General features: G+C 39.6%; 1 protein-coding gene across 1 annotated transcript; it reads left to right on the top strand.

Annotated features, from left to right (window-relative positions):
- The first annotated feature begins 8173 nt into the window (after positions 1-8173).
- Positions 8174-9251, top strand: LOC146275000 (melanocortin receptor 4-like). Its single transcript, XM_084702615.1, has one exon. It carries the CDS (start codon positions 8196-8198, stop codon positions 9192-9194), a length of 999 nt encoding a protein of 332 aa, XP_084558741.1. The 5' UTR covers positions 8174-8195; the 3' UTR covers positions 9195-9251.
- Positions 9252-23999: the final 14748 nt, after the last annotated feature.

The following is a 23999-nucleotide window of genomic DNA, read 5'->3' as shown; positions in this document are numbered from 1 at the left end:
CCTTTCCTTTTTTTTTTTGTTGAGAAGGACAATTATGAGTGATCAACAGAAGGGTGAAATTCAAGAGGCCACTGCATTGTGAAAAAGGTGCAGTGGTCTCTTTTTTCCAGAGCTGTATGTCTATCCATTGCCATGCAGTTTACGAACCTCAAACACAATTTATACTATACTGCCATTTGGCTGTGAATGAATCATTGATGAGATATGGTCCTCATTCACTGTCAGGTCAAGTCAACCACAGTACAAGGAACTGGTGTGCACTAGTAGGTACATGCTGCTCCACCACTCATACATTAAGACAAACATTTCATGGCAATTAACCCGTAGGTTAGTAGCTCTAAAGCAAGCACAGATTTACTGCTGATGTGTCTGTGAGTAAGGAAGTGTGAGAGACTGTGTGTGTTAATCTGTCTGCATGAACTCCCTATCCCACTGAAGAGATAAAGCAGGCCAGTTGATATGTTGCATACATGGTTGCACTGAATGAGCTTGTCGTCTTTCAGTTGAGCAACAATGTTGTTCGGCCAGCAGTCTTCATTTTTTAAGCAGTAAGAACAGTTATACAGTGACGCGATCATACTGATGTCGTTCTCTGTGTATCTAGGACCACAGCAATGTTTCCATGACAACTCCCATTCAGAATTCAAAGGAAATAAGGGAAGAAAGATTGTTATGTTCATTTCCAGATAACGTGGCATTAATGTTTCTCAAACAAGACAGAATGTGCAAATGTGCCTCATGTCAACAAGATGTTGAGAAACCTTTTATTGTATTAATTTAACATGTATGGAAATAAGTTAGTAAACATCCTACATAACAATTATGGTCTCTTGGCTCAAAATAATGGCTTTGTCATAGAACAATCTTTGCTGAAGACACATCCAAAATGGAGAAACCAGCACCCGATTATTTTGCCTACATCAAAGATAACATGGACGTATCATTAAGTCAGGATCCCGGCAAATCACTATACTGAGCAAGAGTGGATGAGCCGGAAGTTCAACATGGCGCTGACCTAACTCAGTTTGGCATGCTTCTATGTGCCACTGAGCACTTGCCATAGAAACTAATGGGATGCCATCTTTAAACAGCTTTGATTCTTGGTCTGTTTAATAGTAGGTCTATGTATCATTTCCATCTACCACCATATCTGTGCAGTTTTCGCTAAGCAGGAGTACATTTAGTCATTTAGCAGACGCTCTTATCCAGAGTGACTTACAGTAAATACAGAATGGAGTAACCATTCATAAGGATGTAAAGCCTTGCCTACTTAGTGGAATTTGTTAATCGTTCAGGGCAGTCTTATCAATGTCACATCCACACTGTATTGAGCACTGAGGAGTTTACATACAACACATTCTGTTGCCAGGCAAGACATTTGTCTCATGTATAAAGTTAGCAAATTCTCCAACTGAACTGAGCCTAATTCCCATAATTTGAGTAACTATAATTGCTAAGAGTGGAATCCAACAGTGACTCTATCAAAGGTTGTCAACGTCAAGAAAATGTAAGTGCTGTTCATCATAGAAAAGAAAAATGTAAGTGCTGTACATCGTAGAAAAGAAAACATTTCAGAAGAAACTTGTTATTATTGTAAAGTGTAACACTGGCACTAATGTACACCCTTAACATTCTTTAATCTTTTACAAAACTGCAAAAAGAATTGCATAGCAGCCCTCACCGTGTTATGAAAGTCAATTATCATGAAGTGGCTGGAAGAAGATTCACATTTGATTCTGACAGTACTTGTCCTCTCTTTGCAATATTCACAGCAACCAACTTGGTCTATTCTCTCTCCGGTTTTTTTTGATACACTGCCATATGTGAGCCTGAAGTCACACTTTTAATTACAAGTAGGAACCTGGGTTCTGTGATGAGACTGAGAAGAAAGACTGAAATAGATCTATTTTCAGAGGGTACTCTAGTCCTTGCACTTTTGTGTGTATGTATGTGTGTGTGTGTGTGTGTGTGTGTGTGTGTGTGTGTGTGGTGTGGCGTGGGCCGGCACTCCTCTCCACATGTGCATCCATACTGCATTGTGATTAGTGCGGAGCTTTTGGATGTGTCACATTAATCAAATATATCACGTATACGTGCTCCTCATAATAACTTTGCCATATTTCTATCTTCTGTTCTCTCTTCTTCGGCCCTTTGAAGAACAGATCTGGTTAATACAAACAGCGACAATCTTTAAATTAGTCAGTAAAGAGAGGGTATAAATTTGGAGTGGGAGTAAAACTTTGCAACTGCCGCAAACATCAATACACAGAAAAAACAAGTCTTCTTTATCCATATTGATGTCCATTTTATGACTAACGGATATTATCTCTCGATATTCAATCATAGAAACAAATCAATTGCAATAAATTAGTTCCTTCTTAGAATGGATGATCATTAATATATTTGCCTGCTATATCTCAGCATGTCTCTTGTCTGATGGTATCAAATTACTAGATTGATTAGATCTCTCTTTGAACTGATTGGCAAACTCTCCTGCTGCCTACCTCCTCTTACCAACACACACACACACACACACTCACTTTCTTTCGACAAAGCGTGCCTTTGAGACTTTTTCTTATTATCAAACATTCACCATTGCAAATAAGCCTGTAGGCTTTTGTCATGGGAGCTTTTAAATCACTGACAAATGAAGACGTATCTCCACAACATCCTGGTTGAACGTTTAAGCCCAACAAGCACAAAATAAATTAGCACTTCAAAAGATACACAGCAAAAACAGATGTTGTTTTTTTTTCTGGATGGAACTAAGCTGGATTGCGTCTTTATAAAATCCCATACACTGGTATTTATTATTTGTTTTTTAAGCGTGAGTAATGATCCATGCTCAAGCAAGTATTGGCTGTATTTTTATGAAAACGTCAGCTAAGTCAATGGTGCCATACGAGATTGTTCCCAGATTGATGGACATGAGACTGTTAACAGTCCAGGGCTGCGTTTCCCGAAAGCGTCGAAAGCCTAAATTGATCATAGAATCCATCGTACGACGAATCTTAGTTTTACGGGCCGTTCCCAAAGACATCGTAGCTAAAGTGTCTCTTGAATTTGAATTTGTAGCTCTTGAAAGTGCATAGATCGGCCTGCCTACTCCTTACAAGCATGTTTGGGAAACGCACGTGAGAAATATCAATGGTTTCGTTTTTTGCTCGATCATTGCTACGATCCATCGTTATCGGGAAACGCAGCCCTGGTTAATACCTACTGTATGAGCACGGTGACTTGCACTGTGCATGTTCCCTTGAGCTGCCTCAGTGACCTTCAAGTCTGTGGAGATGTGAGTATTGATCTGGCTTTCAGGCTGTGATGGCTCTAGTGCTGTTGTCCTTTGCTCCAGGGACAGTGCAGACCCATGCAATGATGTCACACAGCCAACACAATCAGTTTCTCCATCTCCACCACATGGGCCAGACTTCTACAAAACATCTAAGGTGTTCTCCTTGAATACATTGCTTGTGCTTGGTGGAGTGGACTCAACAGCACAGCACAGCACACCCATGACAGTTCTACCCGATGGAAGTTACGACGTGTGCACGGGTACTATTCAGACTTCTGCCACAACTGATATCATTCAGAGGGTTCGGAAACTCACATCTGTGAGGATAATTGATGTTGCCTTTGTGTCACTCTACTACTTTCACTTTACAATCTAAACCTTTTAACACAATCAAAAAAGCCCTCTTTACGGTGGCGCAGCTGGGTAAAGGTGTGTTTATGAGAGGTGGTCGTTGTGTGATTTAGTCAAGCGTCAACTCAAGTTCAAACCTTTTTGTGTGCCAGAGAGGGCTGAAACGACTTTGACACGTTCAAAGAAATGTGGCCTTCTCACAAATTGTCCAATTACAACAAACGTATTCTGTGCTCACAATGTATTCCTGAAATACCTTGGCAGGTTGCAAAAAATAGGCTTGATTAAAATGATGTCCTTATGAAACAACCAATGGACGTCAATTTACTCATCAAAGTAGAGTGTTCATACAGAAATATTAAGACACACAGGCACTCACACAGAAAATCTGTGCTTGCTTTTGAGATACTAACCTACAGGTTATTTCCCCTGAAATGTTCATTTTAATGTATGACTGGTGGAGCACTTAGCTAGTAGTGTACACCAGTTCCTTGTTCCCTTTCTGATCCCTTGTTATATCTGTGAGTTGTTTAGTACAGCTCTGATTCTCTTTATTGTCAGCATACAGTAAAGATACTGTTTCAGACTATGTTTCATAAAAGCCTTTTTAATTAGCCTTATTCCTTATTCACCCATTTATACTCATACTCTCACATACCGACTGCAGCGAGCTGCCATGCAAGGTGCCGCTCTGCCCATCAAGAGCAACTTGGGCTTCAGAGTCTTGCTCAAGTAAACTTCGGCACATGGCCTGGGAGGAGTCGGGGATTAAACCGCCAACCTTACGATTGACAGACAACCCTCTAAACCCCCTGAGCCACAGCCGCCCACACACATCCCTCTTTATCTACATTTACATGTATTCATTTAGCAGACGCTTTTGTCCAAAAGTGCATAGGTCACTGATCATAACAACAAGATTGTTTTGGCTGCCCAAACATTGTGGGCAGCCAAAACATGAAGCATACATTGTGAAAAACTAAATAAATGCCAGAGGGAAGAACCATAAGAGGATGTAGTTAAACAAGTTACAATTAAACAACATGAACCTCAAGAAGTGCAAGAGTGTCCCTGTACAAAAGCAATCAACAGTAAACAGTATAATATTTCACAGCGGGTACAATAATTTAAATCCGTTACAACTAACCAACAAGAGCAACAACTCTCTCAATGAGAGTCATTGTGATCCTGGAGGAAACTAGTATCAGGTCCAGCAAATTATTTCTAAGTACCGTTGTACTCCCGGAACAAGTGCGTCTTAAGCCTTTTCTTGAAGGTGGGGAGACAGTCAGTGTCTCTGATGGAGATGGGGAGTTACATTTACATTACATGTATTCATTTAGCAGACGCTTTTATCCAAGGCGACTTCCAAGAGAGAGCTTTACAAAGTACATAGGTCACTAATAATAATAACAAGATAGCCCCAAGCATTGCGGGTAGCCAAAACAAGAAGCACACATTGTGAACAACCCCCCCAAAAAATGCCTACGGGAAGAACCATAAGAGCATGTAGTTAAGCAAGTTACAATTAAACAACATGAACTCTAAGTGTAAGTGTACCTAGGTGTACCAAGTTGATTGGCAGACAGGAGAAGAGCTTGTGTTGGGACTCTTGAGCGCTGGGACCACCATCCTGTTGTCAGAAGAATACTGTAGGTAGGGGGTGGGGGTGTAAAGGGGGGAAGAGGGAGCGGGGTGGGGTCTATGAAACACTGTTTAGCTTTCAACTAATGCAACACTGACAGAGAAAATAGAAAGTGCAGCACACAAAAAAGGTCTGGAAGCAAGTTCTGTTCAGCTATCCATTAGGTATTTTAATGTCAGCATATTGCTGCCCACATTATGTAATATCAAATGTGTGAGTATAAATGAGAATTTTTTTCTCAGCTCACCGAGATGTTCTGAAAATATATATTTTCTTACAGCCAATGAAGGATATAACAACTTTCAGAGAATATGCCTGTCATGGTTTTGCTCTCATTTCAAAATGAATTGCTCTGCTTGTTGCTATGGCAATAAAGTTGCCCGGGAGCAATATGTTTGTCCAACACACACATACATACACACACACACACACACACAGTTGTCCTATCCATCTTTCTACTATTACAGTAAATGACTGACTCGTGAGCCTCAAGTCATGGTTACAATTAATGAGGTGATAAATTAAGTGTTAATCACTGTGTGGACTGTGGACTGTGGACTGAAAGGTAAGTTCCCTTTGAGAATTGACACACATGTACATGTACTTTCTCTTTTCAAGTTCAAGTTCAAGTCTTTCATTTGTCAGGTACACAGAACAACACAAGGTCAGACTGGGAACTGAAATTCTTAAGACAAGACAACGCAAGCACCTTGTATAACATATAAGTACACAGAACATAATTTACATGTATGCTGAGCTTAAATAAGTGAAACTGCCAAAATATACAGATAGTAATAAATAATTGACTATACTAACCCTAATACTAACACTTCCTAAATTACAGATAACAATAAATAATACACTGTACTAACCCTAAATGCACATAAAACCTATTTCAACCCTATAACCTATTCTAACCTAAGTGGAGTAAAGTACAATAGTGCAAAATTGCAGTGGCTGAGACTCGAGGCTACCTCCCTGTGCCACAGTACTGTAGATTTAGATAGTACCCACCCAAGGTTTTCTCCCTCAACGGAAGAATGGGTGTCACCATTTAGCTGAAGCTTTTATGTTTCAAGACTGCTTCTTCCAAGTGTTAGTGCAGATAGAGGAGGACACAGTCAACAGTAATTGCTTTGCTAACTATCTATTCATGTTCAGTATAATTGATATTTAATAGTCAGAGATAGCTCGCTAAATAAATGAAGAGGTACCTTATCATCTGGAACCACAAGGAGAAGTGAGGACTGCATTAGAGTGAAGACCCTTTGACAAAGTTGCTGATGAAGGCAGAACAAATATATGTTGTCTGGCAGAGGTTAAAACACTGTTTTTCATTATGTCCTTTAATATAAAAAGCCTTTGAGTGCTTAGACCAGAACTTCACTAATACAACAGAATGCCTGTATGAAGTTCTATTGGTGCCAATACTGGGTGCCATTTTACCTCTTTATTTCTGCACTTTGTTAGACTATGAGTTTGGTAGGCTGTATGGGGGGGACAGTGCATTATTCTCTCTTGACATCAAGTAAATTATTTTGAAATGGTAGAAAAAATACATGTTACTGTACATGTAGTCTCACTTAGTAGTAGTTAATCCAAGGTATGCCAGTCATACACTTTACAATGGCAAACGCTTACTGTGAACCTATCTCAAGGTTTGTAATCTTGCTACAGCAATGGAGTTTCAGCAAAGACACAGGCTGGGTGTACATACAACACAATATTCTTCACTCTATCGCGATAAACATTTATAAACGTTGAATTGTCATGTTGAAAATCGCAATGAAACAGGACTGTGAGGGAAAACAAACAGAAGCCAAAATGATTTTACACGGCAAAGTAGTCAGTACTCATCACTAAAGGTATCACGATTTCTGATGTTTTGACAGGAATGATACTGTATGCATTTTGCCATGTCATTTTTTGTGCAAGTCTAAAGGTAAAGTAGAGCCCTTGGGAAAAGGGTTATGATATAATCATGCAAGGCTAAAGAAACTGTCACTTTTAGTTCGGAAAGCATATTCATAAATATCTGAGAATTAGTGATTCCTGAAACTCCAGAGGTTTTAACCACACCATCCTGAAACATTGCTCCTCCCACCCTTCTCCTCCAAGCTGATTGGAGGGTAGAGCAGAGGGATGGGCAGGGAGGGGGTGTGTGTCAGGGTATAATAGTGGGACGCAACGTGAGAGATTCAGTGACTTATTGCCCATGTGTATGCTGTGTGTGCTCCTGGAGCCCCCCCTGCGGCTCACTCTCCTGTCACTGATCCTCTTCGTTCTCTCTGCTGCTGCAATCTCTCTTTTATCCTCCTTTCTGCATTCCATCTCTGTCTCCTTTCCTCTTTCAAGGTTGACTGTCTTTGAATCCTAATTAGATTTTTTTGTTCATTCACAACCCTCATCTTATTCTTTGACTTACTCGTTCTCATTTCATTCTCAAAAACAGTCCTCCTTCAGTTTCCTTTGTTCGTTATCTTTTTAATTCTCTTCTTCTTCTCCCCCCTCTCTCTCTCTCTCTCTCTCTCTCTCTCTCTCTCTCTCTCTCTCTCTCCCTTCATCCATCCCTTTTTCTCTTTGTCTGTTTCCTGAAGTGGCATATGTGATCGACGGAGCCAGAGTTACCCAGTAATGAGACAAACTCCTGCAGATGTCTGAAGAAAATGATTCCATTGGATAAGGCTGGGGACTGGCAAAGAAAGGGACTGGAAACCAGGACAGGACACTCATCTGCGTGGTGCTTAAATCTGCAACATGTAAGAGAAGGATAGAAACCTGTACGTGTTAAGAACTCAGCGAGCCAAATAGAAATGGATTGACCCCTACCCACTCCTCACCCAGCAAAAAAAGGAAAAGGTGACAAGGACTCTTTAACAACAGACCAAATCCATCTGAGACGACACAATGAATGCCTCGCAACACCATGGACTGATCCAAGGGTACCACAACCGGAACCACAGTTTGGGTTCCTTGCCAATAAACAAAGATGGCAAGGAGTCATCGACTGGATGTTACGACCAGCTCCTTATCTCCACTGAGGTTTTCCTCACCCTGGGCATTGTCAGTTTGCTGGAGAACATTCTGGTCATCACCGCCATAATCAAGAACAAGAACCTTCACTCACCCATGTACCTATTCATCTGCAGCCTGGCCGTAGCTGACATGCTGGTGAGCGTCTCAAATGCGTCAGAGACCATTGTCATTGCTTTGATCAACGGGGGCAATGTGACCATCCCAGGCACAGTGATCAAGAATATGGACAACGTGTTTGATTCATTGATCTGCAGCTCTCTCCTGGCCTCCATCTGTAGTCTGCTGGCCATCGCCGTGGACCGCTACATCACCATCTTCTACGCCCTGCGCTACCACAACATCGTGACTGTCCGGCGGGCACTCCTGGTCATCACAGGCATCTGGACTTGTTGTACGGCGTCCGGTGTGCTGTTTATTATTTACTCGGAGAGCACCATGGTCCTCATCTGCCTCATCACCATGTTCTTCACCATGTTGGCTCTCATGGCTTCTCTCTACGTCCACATGTTCCTGCTCGCGCGCCTGCACATGAAGAGGATCGCAGCCCTCCCTGGGAACGCACCCATCCGCCAGCGGGCCAACATGAAAGGCGCCATCACCCTCACCATCCTGCTGGGAGTGTTTGTAGTGTGCTGGGCGCCCTTCTTCCTCCACCTCATCCTGATGATCTCCTGCCCACGGAACCCCTACTGCACCTGCTTCATGTCCCACTTCAACATGTACCTGATCCTGATCATGTGCAACTCCGTCATCGACCCTATCATCTACGCCTTCCGGAGCCAGGAGATGAGGAAGACCTTCAAGGAGATCTTCTGCTTCTGGCAGAACCTGCCAACCCCATGTGTGTGTGAGCTCCCTGGGAAGTACTGAGCCAGACGGTAACTTGTGAAAATATATTTCAGCTGGTCTTCTCCCAAGATAGATTAAACAAGGCAGACAATGAACTGGTGTTGTTTGATTGTTATTTGGAAGGACTAATCAGACCTTTTTTTTGCCTTAAACAGAAGTGTTCTGTTTCTAAATAATTAATTGGTCAGAATCTGTCTTCTTGATTGCAAGAGTCAGGTTTCTGAAGAGGTAGGTTTATACAGCCTGTAAGATACAACATGCTTTCTCCATGGCTTTTTTAAAACACAGGCATGTTCTCTTGTAATAACTGCAATTTGACTTTATTTATTTACATTGCAAGACCATAAACTGTACAGTAAGTCATGCATTGAAAACATATTTATTTTATGGATTGTGGTGCTGAAGATCACAGTCGATTGTACCTAAACTAGATTATTTTTTGAGGAAAAACATTGCACTTAAATGGCACAATATCATACAGTATGTTTCCTATATTTTACTTTAACAGACAAAGTACAATTGACCCAAGACTACCTCCATGATGAAAACAGCTGCTATGTATTTTGAATGAAATCTTACAAGCGTACATTTACATGTATGGTGCACAATCAAGCTCTATGACTTGTGTTACATAAACATCTTATGTTAAAACTGACAATTTATTATTAGATGTCTATGGTGGACAGGTGCATATTCAATGGAACAAAATATCCTTTCGTTGTGTATTCTAACTGTTCCAAAAGCCTTGCCTAAAAATAAATCCAATCTTGTCTTGTTTGTAAAAGTTATCTGTTCAAAGCTCATTTAAAGCTTGTCATTTGTGTGAACATTTGCATCGCAGAAGACTGGATCATTACATTTACATTTGATATTTTCATTGTGCGTACAACTTGTGCTTATATTTATGTTGTGTAGCCTACAGTGCACTTGTACCTTGCCATCAACATCATTTAATTCTCAATTGTTTCTTATTAATATATCTGGATGGAAATACTTGTATGTATTTTTATGCAATGTTGTATCAGCTGCTGCTTGGTATCTTTGCCTTAAATATGTTGCACTGTGATGTAAAATAAGTATTTTCTGTAACATTGTTACTATTTGAATACAAATTATGTGTATTTACTGCCATATTTATCACTGAAATATTTGATGTATTCTACAGTTTTTTCATCATTGATGGTATCATGTTAAAAGCATGATGTACTGTAATCAAAAAAACTGAGCTCTTGTTGATTTCTTCACAGTTATTATGCAGGTACAATTCAAATGAAGTGCTTTGCTCAATATTTCTACACTCGTATGCATTTTTTTACACAATACAATATTATACTGACAAAAAAAATCATTGTCAGAGTAGTTGTTTGAATCAAGGTTTTAATTTTAGTTAATAAGAAAACATATGTTAAAACCAGCCACTGTGTAAGCATACGTTCATGACATCAGTTGGCAATTGTTTAAAGATCATTTAGACTTTAACCTTAAGGCAAAGTCAGTTCTGTCAAAGACAAACATTTCTGTGAAGGTGGTATCTCCTTCTGAAAAACATGCAGAAACCTTTGTTCTGACAAAATAAATCAATGACTGAGCCATGATGACTGGGCAGCTATCACAGACATCCATTCACACTAATATAAAAGTCAGAGAGAAAAACCCATGCAAGGTTAATGGCATATTGAGGTCTGCCTCTTTTCATATTGTGGAGCAAATAGACAGAAACACATTACTGTGTGGGCACAGTCATCTCAAAATGTCCAAATGAAACTGAAAGTCACAAATACAAACCTTACTGTATAAAGGTCAGAAATGTAGTTTTGATAAATAGAGCTTCAGTTCTGCAGATCAGCATCAATATATTGTACGGTGTACTGTACTTTGGCGTGACAGTTTATTTGAGTAAATCGGTGTTTAACTTCACAATCTTCAAGCTGTTTAACTTTAACATTCAAAATTCCCGCAAAATGGTAACCAGAACCTACAAAATATTTCAAGCGGTTAATAATACATCCATGATCCTTTATCATGACAAACCATTTGTTAAATGATTCTCCTGTACAGTGCTTCACTGTGACATATGAGAGGAGGCAATGGCTTCCCCTAAACGCAGATGTTGTTTATTATAGAAAAGCCACACACATATTTGGCTATTCCATTTTTTGAAGTGTATTTTCTCCTGGAATTGTATATGCTTTCTGAAGGTGTTTGCTGAATCCATCTAAGTTTACGCAACTTGATAATTGTCTTTGAAAACCTTACTTATTTGCAGCTTCAAGGGGTTCTGTTCCTGTGCAGGTGTTGGCATTGGCGACTCATGCAGATGCGTTTAGAATAGATTAATCTTGTCATACTGATCACTAAAGAACAAAGCAAGATTGATGTAAATGTGTTTTCAGTGTAGACCAAAATATATTAAGAATACTAGCACAATATCATGATGTGGTAACCTAATGCTTTTGAAGCTAACGCATCACAATGTTGGTGAGCTTACTGTAAATCACAATAGATGGAGGAGATCTCTATATCAACGATGATTCTCTAAAATAAGTCAAAGAATGAAGGATTAGCCTTACATTAGCAACAGCAAAATGTGTGTGTCTTTTATGTGTGTTGTTATTTTCAGCTTTCATCTGCTTGCTGTATGTCTTCTGACTTCTTTTTCATCATCAGGACTGCAGATGACAGCTACAAAGGTCATGTTGTTCCCAATCTAGAATTTAAAAAAAGTAAATAAACACTAGTCCCTCTCTTTTCTTGGTTTCTGATATTATGGACTGACTAGTTTCTGCTTTCTATTATCAGAAAGCACCTCCACTTTCTATTATCAGAAAGCACCTCCACCAGTAGGTCTGACACAGTTAAGTCAGCTCACCCTCCCAGCTCACAGGTCAGACCAACTACATTCTGCACGTCTGGCCTGGGAAGGTTGGAGACTGGCTTCAATGCTCAGTATTGCTCAGTATGATTCATAACAGGCTTTCAGTGATGTGTTTCTTCCAAAGGGCTCTTCTGTCTGAGAAAAAATAGTTTTTCCATTTTGCTTGTGTGTAATGTGAAAGAAAAGGATGGTAGAGTTTCTCTCTGATAAGGAGGGACTGTAAGTCGCCATTATGTGGGTGCTGGGTTTCACTGGAGATGACCTGCACATTACGTCGGTAGGATCACTTGCATGCTCCTGTTTCTAGGTTGGAGTTGGATTGCAGACACCTCAGCCAGTGTCAAATCACATTGGAATTCACCACAGAGACAGGAACTAACTAGCCTGACGTTGTCATACTCATAATTCTAGTCAGAATATGAGTCTGAGAACTCTCCGTTGGGCTTTGACTACGGGGCGTGTTTCAAACAAGCCTGGAAAACAAATGCCTCTTCGCTCAATTGGATTGACCAACAACCAATCAGAGCAACGTAATATGTTGTTTGTTCAAAACAAATTCAACTTAAGTGCTCTTTTGTGACGTGGGTGATTACATTACTGTTGATCATCTGTCCATCATCGTATTAAGCCCGCCCTGGCAATTTCATTGGTATGCCCAGATTCTGGTTTTCTGTAGTTGTTCCCCAATACGAGACCCTCCAGACCCAACTTCCCGACCAAATTCTTTTGAGGGCGGGGAGAAGTTGGGCTGGCAGCCAGGCTAGGAACTAACTGCTCATTTGGATCTTCTGCACGAGCAAGGCACCAGGTATGCTAACTGTCATCTATCTGGTTGTATACAACCTGACCTTTCGACACAGTAAAAAAAAAATGTGCGGTGCTTTCATAATGACATGCTTAGGGGCCTGGAAAGAATCATTTGATTTAAGTCCCACAAGGTTTTTAACCATAACATACATCTCATGTACTGTACTGTCGAAAATATGCCAGGTAAAATATGTTTTGAGTGAAATTACTACATCAATGTTATACTTGGGTCTACCTCATAGATCATCATTGACTTTTCTGACCCTGAACATGTACCACAAGCGCTCTACATTTCAAACTCAGTGCTACGCTGTCTGCTTTTAGATGTCATGGGAACCAGGGTCAAATTTAAAAAACTGCCGCACGAACATTGGATCTGTTGGCAGTGTAGTTAGTATTCAAACCAGATAGCGACGGCCCAAATACCTGTGAAACACATATTGGAAGGGATGGGTAAATTGGAGTATTTTGCAGCATTCCACCTGTCTCCTGACCACCTCTGTGGAGACGCCTTAATGGTTCAGCGGCTTTTCTGTCTAGTCTGGTCCCTTTGTATGGTGGAATGAATGTGCACAGTGCTGCTCCACAATGTTTGCTAAGGTCCTCATGACATTTACATTACATTTACGTTTACATGCATTCATTTAGCAGACTCTTTTATCCAAAGCGACTTCCAAGCTTTACAAAGTGCACAGGTCACTGATAATAACAACAATGACATGCTCCTAAACTGCATGTCCACATACACCTCCATCCTGATCCAGCAAGTGGGTAGGTGTATGTTGTCCTCATTACACACATTCCACAAGATGGCTGGATGAGTGCTAAACCAGGCCAGTGTAATAAGAGCACCGCGGTGAATTACGATAAATCAAGAGGGAGCCCCCAAGGTACGTTGTGTAATATCCGGTGGGGCACCATTTAATCTTCTGCCCCGACGAACAAGTTTATGATTTCTTCATGGACACAGGATTAACTCTCTCTCCTTTAGAGGACATGTTGGAGCTTTTTCATTTATTTGCAAAAGAGAAGCCTCTGAATTAAGGGTGGATCTTCTGTCTACAAAAGACACTTCAGACTATTGGATCTTTCAGTTCTGTCACTCAACCTGACTCCACAGTCTAACTTAATTCCCTTTGTCAACACAAATGGAGTTATGTCTGAGCTAGGGGTAGGTGCTCATAGGTATTTGAGTCCTCGCATAAAAGTGCACCCAACATTTAACAACTTGTTAAAGAAAGAGATGCCTGGTACAACATGTTGACATTTGTAATTGAAGGTGCTTTTTGGTGACACACATTTTCCCAGCCTTCTGCCTTTCATGTTACAGAACCTTTTTCAAAGTGGTTTACGCTCAAGAAAACTAGGTAAAAGAACAAAAAAGCTTTCACAGAAGCACATCGTCGCTTAGGTCCATCAGACTACTCAAGACGAATTATTCATTTCATATTAAAATGACTCGCCCACATGGTCTGTACACCTTACAAATTGAAATTCACTACATGTACTGTATACTGCAATGCTAGTAGTAAATAGATTTGTCAGAACATTGCTTCAAAGTCTTTTTATGCTTGCAGTTGCGAGTGATTACTGTATTCTTTTTTTTGAATGTTATCTACAGTATACAGTATATAGTACCATGTGGTTACACAACATTGCAATCCCCATGTATCATTTACAAAACACCACCACACATAAACCTTATAATGTAGAAATTAAAATATATATAAAACAGCGAACACTCTACTACTCCTGCTGTGGGTTCTAATCATGTCAAATACTCAGATACTTTTCAACGTTGATTTTCAGTTGAGATTTAGCATCTTCTGTTTGCTTCCTGAAAGCAAGCAATGCTGATGTTGTTAGAATTGAGTGAAGTTTGCGAGTACACCCACACTCACATAATACAGGGATTGGGCAAAGACCTACCTAAGGTCTTGCGTTGGTGATTGACCAAAAGATCAAGTATCTTATTTTCAAGTAAATTACATTGTGCGTTCAGCTGTTATGAATCACTCTTTGCTGTCATGTATCAATGAAGTCCTTATCGTGAGTGACACCATAAATCACACAATATCTATAAATTATTCTTATTTAAGGCACTGGAATTTACTTAATTTACTCAAAAACAAGGGAAATTGGGCCAAATGCATTACAGTAAATGTGTCTACATGAATTCCAAGTACATGCAAGTACTAATCCACAAAGAATTTTCACAAAGCTGTATAGGCTTTATTGCGCGTCTAAACGGTTTCTCTGTGCCCTGGGGGAACATTTAGCGAGGCAAATGAGGATTAATCAGTCTAACCCCGGGCTTTGTAAACTCATGCTGAGCTTGGAGCCAGGATCAAAGACAAGGTCTTGAGCCCGGTTTTGTGGGGGCTCCAGCTCGGCCCTCTAAATCAGGAAGTGAACCTAAACTAAACACTGAACACTGGCTGCAACTACGCTACTCTTTCCCGAGCTCTTGAAGGCAGGGTGGGTGATTAGGTTGAGACTCACTTTTTGTCATATTTGCTGAAATAAAGTTCACATTCTGATAGCAACATATACATCCAAAGGTTTGACAGTAACATTTGATAAATCTGATATCTGTGGGCGTCTCAGACATGCAATACATACAACCAATCATTAAAATCGATTGATGAATGATTCAGCGGCATTTTGACCGAATGCAATGACTGGACGGGCTACTTGTCTGCATTCTACCTACCTCCCGGCAGTAGTCACGCAGAGGGTTCATGTGTTTCGGAGGAGTGACTTTGAAGGGAGGGGGTGGGTCATCTGGGTTAAAATCAAAATTGCTAGGTCCAGTTTGATTGATACCATTAGTTTGCGCACCACTGCCAATCTGCAAAACACAGCAGAATGACGCCCATGTATTTTGGAACTTTTAGAGTGGTGAATTGAAGGCCCTACAGTCTAAAGACAATAGGAGGGGCGTGATGTACTCTGAGGTTACATTAGATGTCATTGTAATTAAGCCTAGTAAATGTACAGCAGTGTTTGTGTGTGTGTCAGTGTACAGTTTAAGTTTGACAGTCTGAGAGATACTCTGACACTAAATATGCAAACATCATGTTACCTTTAGACTCCTCAAGCTGTTTGGCAAGGAAAAACAAACAACAGCTTTAACTGGCAGGAAAGGCTGAATTCTGAATGTCCTTCTAGAAGCATCTACAGTATAAACATTAAGTTTACTATACTGTACCATATTCAAGAGAGTGACAAACTCATGTCAAATCGTTCACAAATAAAATTTCCCTCAAATTCAATTCAAGGCCGTCAGCACTCATATTAAGAATATATCCCATTTGTAATCCGACTTGAAATAAATGTGGTCTATACAAGGTATAATTTTCAATATAGGGATAAAACTGAAACAGTCTTCTGTGAGGCAGACTGCTCCAGCATTGCAGTATATAAGACTGTGAGTCAGTAACAGAAACACTTTAACCTGTGATTTAGACTGCATCCAGGGCAAAGAGGGCAATAATATTACACCTGGAAGATCAACGTTTTCCATAACACCAGAGAGTCACAGAAGCTGCCACTGGGATGGTAAGTGATCCCCACAAAGTGAACCGATAAGCTTCGGGTTGAGTAACAGATGGAGTGAGTTAGCTAAACTGAACTGACTATGATTGTTTTGAGTTCCTTAAAATTGGTTGAGAATGAACCCAGCTCACCTAACATGACTTTAAAAGGAAATAAACGTGACTGTGTCACTGACAGAAATAAAACGGGAACATTGTGTTTAGTTTCTCTGGACTAATAAGGTATGTGAGAAAGTTATAAACTGAGAGCCACATAACAACCCTCCTATACATTGACACAGATCTTAATGATCTATATTGATTGCACTTGCGCACTGCTTGTTACTGTAGACAAGAGTTTTTTGTTGTTGTTGTGCTAAGTGCAGCACATATGCTACTGGAGAGCCGAGACTACAAAATCCCTTGATTAAACTTTGATAGAGTTTCATGAATATTCTGAACAGGTCTGAGATTTGACTGATTTGAATATTAAATAACACATTAATTGGAGTCACTACTCCTTCTGGGATAAAGCTGTGTGCTCAATCTACTGCAAATTCTGAAGGTATCCCCATATTTGAATATATAAGAGCATTTTGAAGTCTCACAGTATTTATAATATTCCATTGATGTTAATCTGAACAAACAGCTGCTTATTTATATATGTATATACATATATACTATATGTGTGTGCATCATTGTCAGTTACACTTTTCACAAATTGAGTTGTTTAACATTTGTTTTCCATGTGAAGGTTAGGGACATAAACCTGTTCATAAAATAATGGTGTTATCTATCTAGACTTTACAGTATGTCAGTTTTTTGTACGTTAAGGAAACGTTTTTTGTTTTTCTGCAAGGAGGTTAACTCAGGTGATGGTTTGTAGATTTAAAAAGGATTAAGCTGAATGCCTTAGTCAGATGCATATCTCTTCTCAACAAATTAAGTCGGATGTGGTCTAATTGACTCAATAGGTAATCCTTGCACTAACATTGTCAAGCATCATTTATATTGATTTAGGTCAAGTTAGCTGTTTTGCATTTGGCCACAAACTGCAATACTTTGCTCCAAACAGGCTATGTCATTGTGGGAAAAGTGACTGCAGTTGATCTTCGGTCACAATTAGACATGGTTCCAATCAAACAAAGGACATTTCCACCATGATATAGTTTAAGACTTACATTTTTATTTAAATTACATCCACCTAATGTGAGGTGCACAGGCAGTATATTCAGTCTGGAGACCAGCTGGCCTACTTCATAGTGGACAACATATAGAGTATTTTCATTCATTAACAGTCACAAACATGATCAAAGACACTCAAGTGTATACATACATACGAGCTAGCTTGCTTTTAAAATTTCAGTACTGTAACGCTCATCCTATCCACTTGCTAAAAGTCATCTGGACTCAATTTATGCTAAGTTTATTTGATCTGCTTACGTTCTTGTCAAAGATTCATTTTTAATTAGAGCTATTCAAACAAACAAAGTAAGAGGTTGAATGTTTTTTCTTCTGTGCTCCCGATTAGACAAATAATTTATCAACACACAGTACACTCTGTGAATGTTTTTTGTTTTCCAAACACTTGACTTCAGCCTTCTATACAGTACTGTAGTGTCATGTTGTATCCACATTACATAAGCGCGTAAAGCCAATATCCCTCCATGAGAACGTTTACAATATCCAGATTTTTTGTAGAAGTGTGCAATCAGTGCCCCCTCAATGATTTGCAAAGCTGTATGCAAGGTTAATCCAAAACTTTGAATCAATATGATACATACATTTCCATATACAGTTTTGGAAATGTCAGACAATAAAATTCCTGAAAGACTATAAGTACTTATGAAATGAAGTGAACTTTTAGATGATGGTTTGACATTTTTCATATATACAGTATTTTTGTATTATTATTTAAATTGTGGATAAAGGTTGTAGACCACAATGGCCTTTAGATATCACGCCATGGAATAATTACTTTACAAAAACATTTACATTTAGTCATTTCGCAGACGCTCTTATACAGAGCAACTTACAGTAAGTGCAGGTGCATTCCCCTGAGGCAAGTAGAGTGAAGTGCCTTGCCCAAGGATACAACGTCATTTGGCACAGCCGGGAATCAAACTGGCAACCTTCAGATTACTAGCCCGATTCCCTAACCGATTAGCCCTGACTCCCCGAAAGGATACAAACTAAAAGAGTACAAGTCTATAATTTCATGAATGACCAATCTGGCAAAACCAAAAGCTATGTGTTAAATGTCCGGTGCGTTGGTTCAATGTGTGCAGGTGTCACAGGTGTCATTGCATCGCCCATCTGTATTTCAGAAGTTGCATCATCATAACAAAAGCCAGACAAGACATAGCAATGTGCAACCATTATAAACATTGCATATATTCCTTAGTCAGATAAATACAGTTTGTTTCATAGTTAATTTATTCTACATTCATCATACATCATAGATAAGATGGTACAAAGTGTGGTTGTTGACAAAACACAAAATACTTAGCATCAAGGGCAAGTCTATGAACAGAAGTAAGAACGACGTAAAGCTCCAAAATGTTTCCTCGCAATTGATGGTGTGTCAGCAGATCGGATGCATGTTGCATTTCAATGAATGACACCTCTGGGATGCTGGGTCTGCAGACAGAGCTTATCCAACCTATTAACCATGTGACTCATGATACAGGTCATCAAAGAGACAGTGTAGGAGATTTTTATGTATTCAATTTCCTCACATCACATCTATGTCAGCAGGGATCCAATGCAAGCATATGTGTGCTTGTGCTTCATTTATGTATTTTTATTTGCATGTTTTCAATGTGCCATAAGACGTGTTTCTCATATGACGTGAAATTTCAAAACAAAACTATTGATCATTATCCTTGTATGGCATGCATTATCTTGTTGGAAGGGAGATTAATCCATCCACATAAATGTTGCTTTTTTTGGAACAGTGTCCTACTGTAGACAATGCTTCTGTGTGCTATAAATGATTTCTCTACAACGTAGGAAGGGGTTCCTGTTTACAATCCTGTCTTTATATCCTGTACAACTGTCAACTGGTTATACAATTTTGTGCAAAGATCCAAAGATTTTGAATATGAATACTGTCTTAAATGTATTTGTGCGGCAGTTTAAAAGTGCAGAGTTGCAAAAAAGAATGTTTTGTCCTTAGTTTTAATTATTTCTTTAAGCATTTTTGCTTTACCTTTAATTTGATCAAATCTGTGCTTAAGTCTTTTACACAGTACTGTGGCTAATACAGTTCAAAATGAGAACTGAGTGCATACTGATAGTGCTTGCTCAGTAGGATACGTGAAAACCATGAACATGTGTCTGGGAAGCTCTCCTGCTGAAACACGACTGGAATACTGACTGCCACTAACCTGCATCGGAGCCAAAACACCCTCACAGCCAAGCCTCTCTATAAATCATTGTTCCCTCCCTGTGTGAAATCAATTGTCCCCGCTCCTTTTACCACTTCAGGTATTGTCATCTAAGCCAGAAATAGACAGTTACAATCAGTCCAAGATTTGTTCAAGGCACTTCTGCAAAGGAAACCTTTTCCTTTTTCAGTCTTTTAAAAAAGTATCCTTTTTTTTTACACATTGTGTCTGTGGAAGACGGTTGGTGGGTGAATTAGCATCTAGTCACTGCAGAGTGGTCTGTAGACTTAGCCACGGGTGGGACAGGACAGTCACCAGTGTGGAGCAATCTCTACCTCTCCAGACAGTGTCATAACACCAGTAACACATGGTATCCTGGATCCCACAAGTCACCTTGAGGTCAAACATACAATGTCTACGACATCATCTAGAATTTTAATAGAAAAGCACATAGACTTAAGTTCAAGGATTCAATGTTTGAGAGTACAGCAGCATCTTATCAAGTGTTTTGACATCATTTATAACCACCCCTGAAAAAACACAACCTTCCAACACCTTCCCCCAAACTACCTTGGATATAATTCAACCCTTGCGTACTTCAGCAAGGTTTACATACTGTTGAGCATTGTTTGTTCTACGTATATCTTTCTGGGAATCCATTTTCCCCTTACCGGTAGTCTGTTCTCCCACTCAAATAATTGACAATTCGACATGTGAATCAGAGGTGGGGAGGACTGAGTCCAACCACATCCCTTGAGGTTCGCTGATGCATTCTGGCCATTCATTATGTTCCTCTCTGTTTGTTACCAGGCATGATAACCTCCCACTGAGTGTAGGGTTGCTGCTGAATCTCCTGCAATAGCACACCACCGCGCACAGCTACCCCCCACCCACATACACACAAATACACACAGACACACGTACACTCACACATCTAATGGTTCTAGCTACTCTGCAAATGTGGGATGGTGTAGTAGCTGGAGTGAGCGTGGGACTTGAAAAGGTCAAGAGCCTGCTCGAGTGAAAACCTTTTTAGCACCCATGACAATTAAGCAATTTAACCATTATGACGTCTGACCATATCTAAAAGTCAGTTGATCTCAGAACATTTTCCAAGCAGGTCAAGAGGTTTAAAAAACATAATTGAAAAGTTCCCAACCTGCCATATAACACAATGTCAAAATACATATTTTAATTTCTAATTTATGTCAAATTACCAGGTAAGGAATTAATTCAGAGTCAAGCTAAATTGGTAATAATGTTTTTGTGTCATCCCAAAACAAGCATACATATTACTGTGATTGACTGGTTAACCTGAATATAGATTTACATTTACATTTAGCAGACGCTCTTATCCAGAGCAACTTACAGTAAGTACAGGGACATTCCCTCCGAGGCAAGTGGGGTGAAGTGCCTTGCCTAAGGACACAATGCCATTTGGCACTGCCGGGAATCGATCTGGCAACCGTCAGATTACTAGCCACCTGACTCCCCTGAGAGATGAATGCTAAATATAACATTGTTTGGATTACCAACATGAAAGACAATAAATCCCCATCTCTCATGCCCCTAATTCTCTCCCTTTCCCCCTGAATATGCTGCTTCAACTCCACCTCTTAGACCAGCAGGGAATCTTACCAGGTCCCAGGGACGTGGGCAGGAAAACACAGCTCTCCCTGAGACGAAAGAGAGATGGGTGACGACTGCTCCCTGGGAGGTAATTCTTCCATGGGCAGATTAGAGCATGGATATGTCATTACTGCCAGCCTGTATGATGCCAAACCCTCTCACCTCCACTTAGCAAACTCTCCACCCTGCTGGACATGGTGACTCTGTGTTTGATCTGCTTCGTGAGCTTTATTTCTTGGGAATAGTTTTTGAAGTTGAGTCAGACTTTTGAAGCCTTGAAGTTTTCAAGTAAGATAACTTACTCAGATAAAGGGTCAATCCAAAATGTCAATCGATTTAAAGATGACAAATGTCTATTGAATAAAACTGAGTTTTCCCTTCAATTTTATTTTCCGTTCAATGTATTGCTGAAAGGTAATCTACTCAGTGTGAGGTTGTGTCACCAGAGGATTGATACATATCAACAAGGTATTCTTGTTTTGGTCGTCTTTATCTCATTTTCTGTTTGTGGTCGTTAGTCCTAATCAAGCCTTGTTGAAAATAATATTGGTCTTAGACCTTTTAGTAGATTCAGAATGTTACCATTAATTGATTGGAAAATGTGAATGGCAGTGTCCTCATTCTACTCATTGTTTATCATGCCCTTAAACTTCCGTCTATTCACTTGTAACTTGGTGCTGGATTACATTCTATCATGAGATATCGAGTCGGACTAATTCATTAAACTGATGAACAACACAGGTTTTTTTTTACTCAGAAATTTTGCAAGCACTAACACAACCCTGATAGTTGGCACGTTTCAGTGTGATGCTGCAGGCCAATTACTGAGATCTTCATGACAACAAATCAAATGGAAATTATGGGATTTCCATCTAATTACCTAAAATGTGTTTCTAGTCTCTAACTGCTTGCACCTGGGTGGTTGCTGTGTTATTCTGCAGTTTGGTGAAAAGAGTAAGAGGAAAACCACATCAAAATAGAGAGGTTGGTAGCTTGACAGATGACACTGTGAATGAAAGCTGTCAATAGTTATCCACCCTTTACAGTGAACCAACCTTACTGAGAAGAACAGAACAGCCTGAATCTACAACAATGAAGAGAGTATTTAAAGTGTGATGGGGCTCCGCCTCACACAAATTGATTGCTTCCTAAATCCTGCGTGTAGTTCTAGTGTGACACCCCTTTATTAGAAGATGTTTTGACTTGTGACAGGTGGACCAATGGAAAACAGAAGAGAAACATTGAAATATATAATAACGTATGCAGTGATGGGAACCATTGAAAAAATATAAACATAATCCCCCACATCAATGATTTCCTGTATACAGTACTGGGTATCAGCCCTGTATCCTGTATATATTGCTTAGTGTGTACAACAAAAACCACATTAGATACAGTGATCCATCCATGTCCTTAGCCAATTTGTCGCATGTTTCCCTCACAGCTCTCATATTCCAAAGTGTATGAGAAAGATAGGGATGAATTGTTACTTCTGGGAAATCATTTAATTAGTTAAAGTAAATGTTGTCATCGTGTCCTGGTATATCTGTCCTTGACTGCATATCTGGAGGTGAAAACAAACCTCTTGGTGAAAACAAGCCTAATTTTACAGAAAGAGTTGCTGCATTCTCTACATCTCGATAATTAGGCTTAGTAGTGCAATCATAAGGGCACACCAACAAAACTTTGAATTGTATCGTATTGAACAGTGCCGTGCACGTACTGTGTAGCCCAGTGATGTAAATGCAGTTATAAAAACGTTACCATTAAAAGCAAAGTTAGCAGCAGTTTCCAAAGTGTTCTATTCATTTCTCTGTTTCATTCAAATATAAAAACTCTAATGGGTAACCTCCGCTTTGTACTGTAGAGTCATGGTAATATGTTCTATTGGTAAATGCACTCGTTACTTAAACCAATGCATGTGTATACATATTCATGAGTGCACTGGGGTCTTATGATTTATTATCTTATTTGTTTTGAACCACTTTTCTATTAAAATATAGTACTGTCTCTTGGTAGGACGTGCCTTACACCTGTATCGTATGATAACAAACTGTCCTCATTGTACGTTATTGATTTTTATCCTCCCTGCCATGTGAATACTGTAGCTATGGAGACCTAACAACACAGCAGGTAGAATTTAGATGTTTTCTGTTTTCTGAGTAAGCCAAACAGCCACACCGAAACTTACAATAAAACCACAAAAAATAATCTCCAAAAAACATTTGTTTCAAAAAAGTGATTCTTACCATTGTTAAACTACCTTTTCATTCTGTAAGTGTGATGAAAGTAACTGATTAGGAAACTTCAATAACATAACCTTTTGTGAATGAAATCCCAGCTTGAGAGATCTATGGCTCCGATGTGTCAATAATGAGGTCAAACACACGCATGTACACACATGCACACACATGTACACACATGTACACACATGCACACACATGCACACACATGCACACAGGGCTGATGACAGTTCCCAAGACCTGGTCTGGATTCCATTGTGGGTAAACTAACTGAAGTACAGACAGAGAACAGTTTGTCCATTTTTCTTCCCAGGCTACTTGATCCTTTCCTATTTATATTTGACATG

Source organism: Hypomesus nipponensis, chromosome 8, assembly GCF_054491055.1.
Source record: "Hypomesus nipponensis isolate SF chromosome 8, ASM5449105v1, whole genome shotgun sequence".
NCBI lineage: Eukaryota > Metazoa > Chordata > Actinopteri > Osmeriformes > Osmeridae > Hypomesus > Hypomesus nipponensis.
This window is presented reverse-complemented; position numbering and strand designations above follow the sequence as displayed.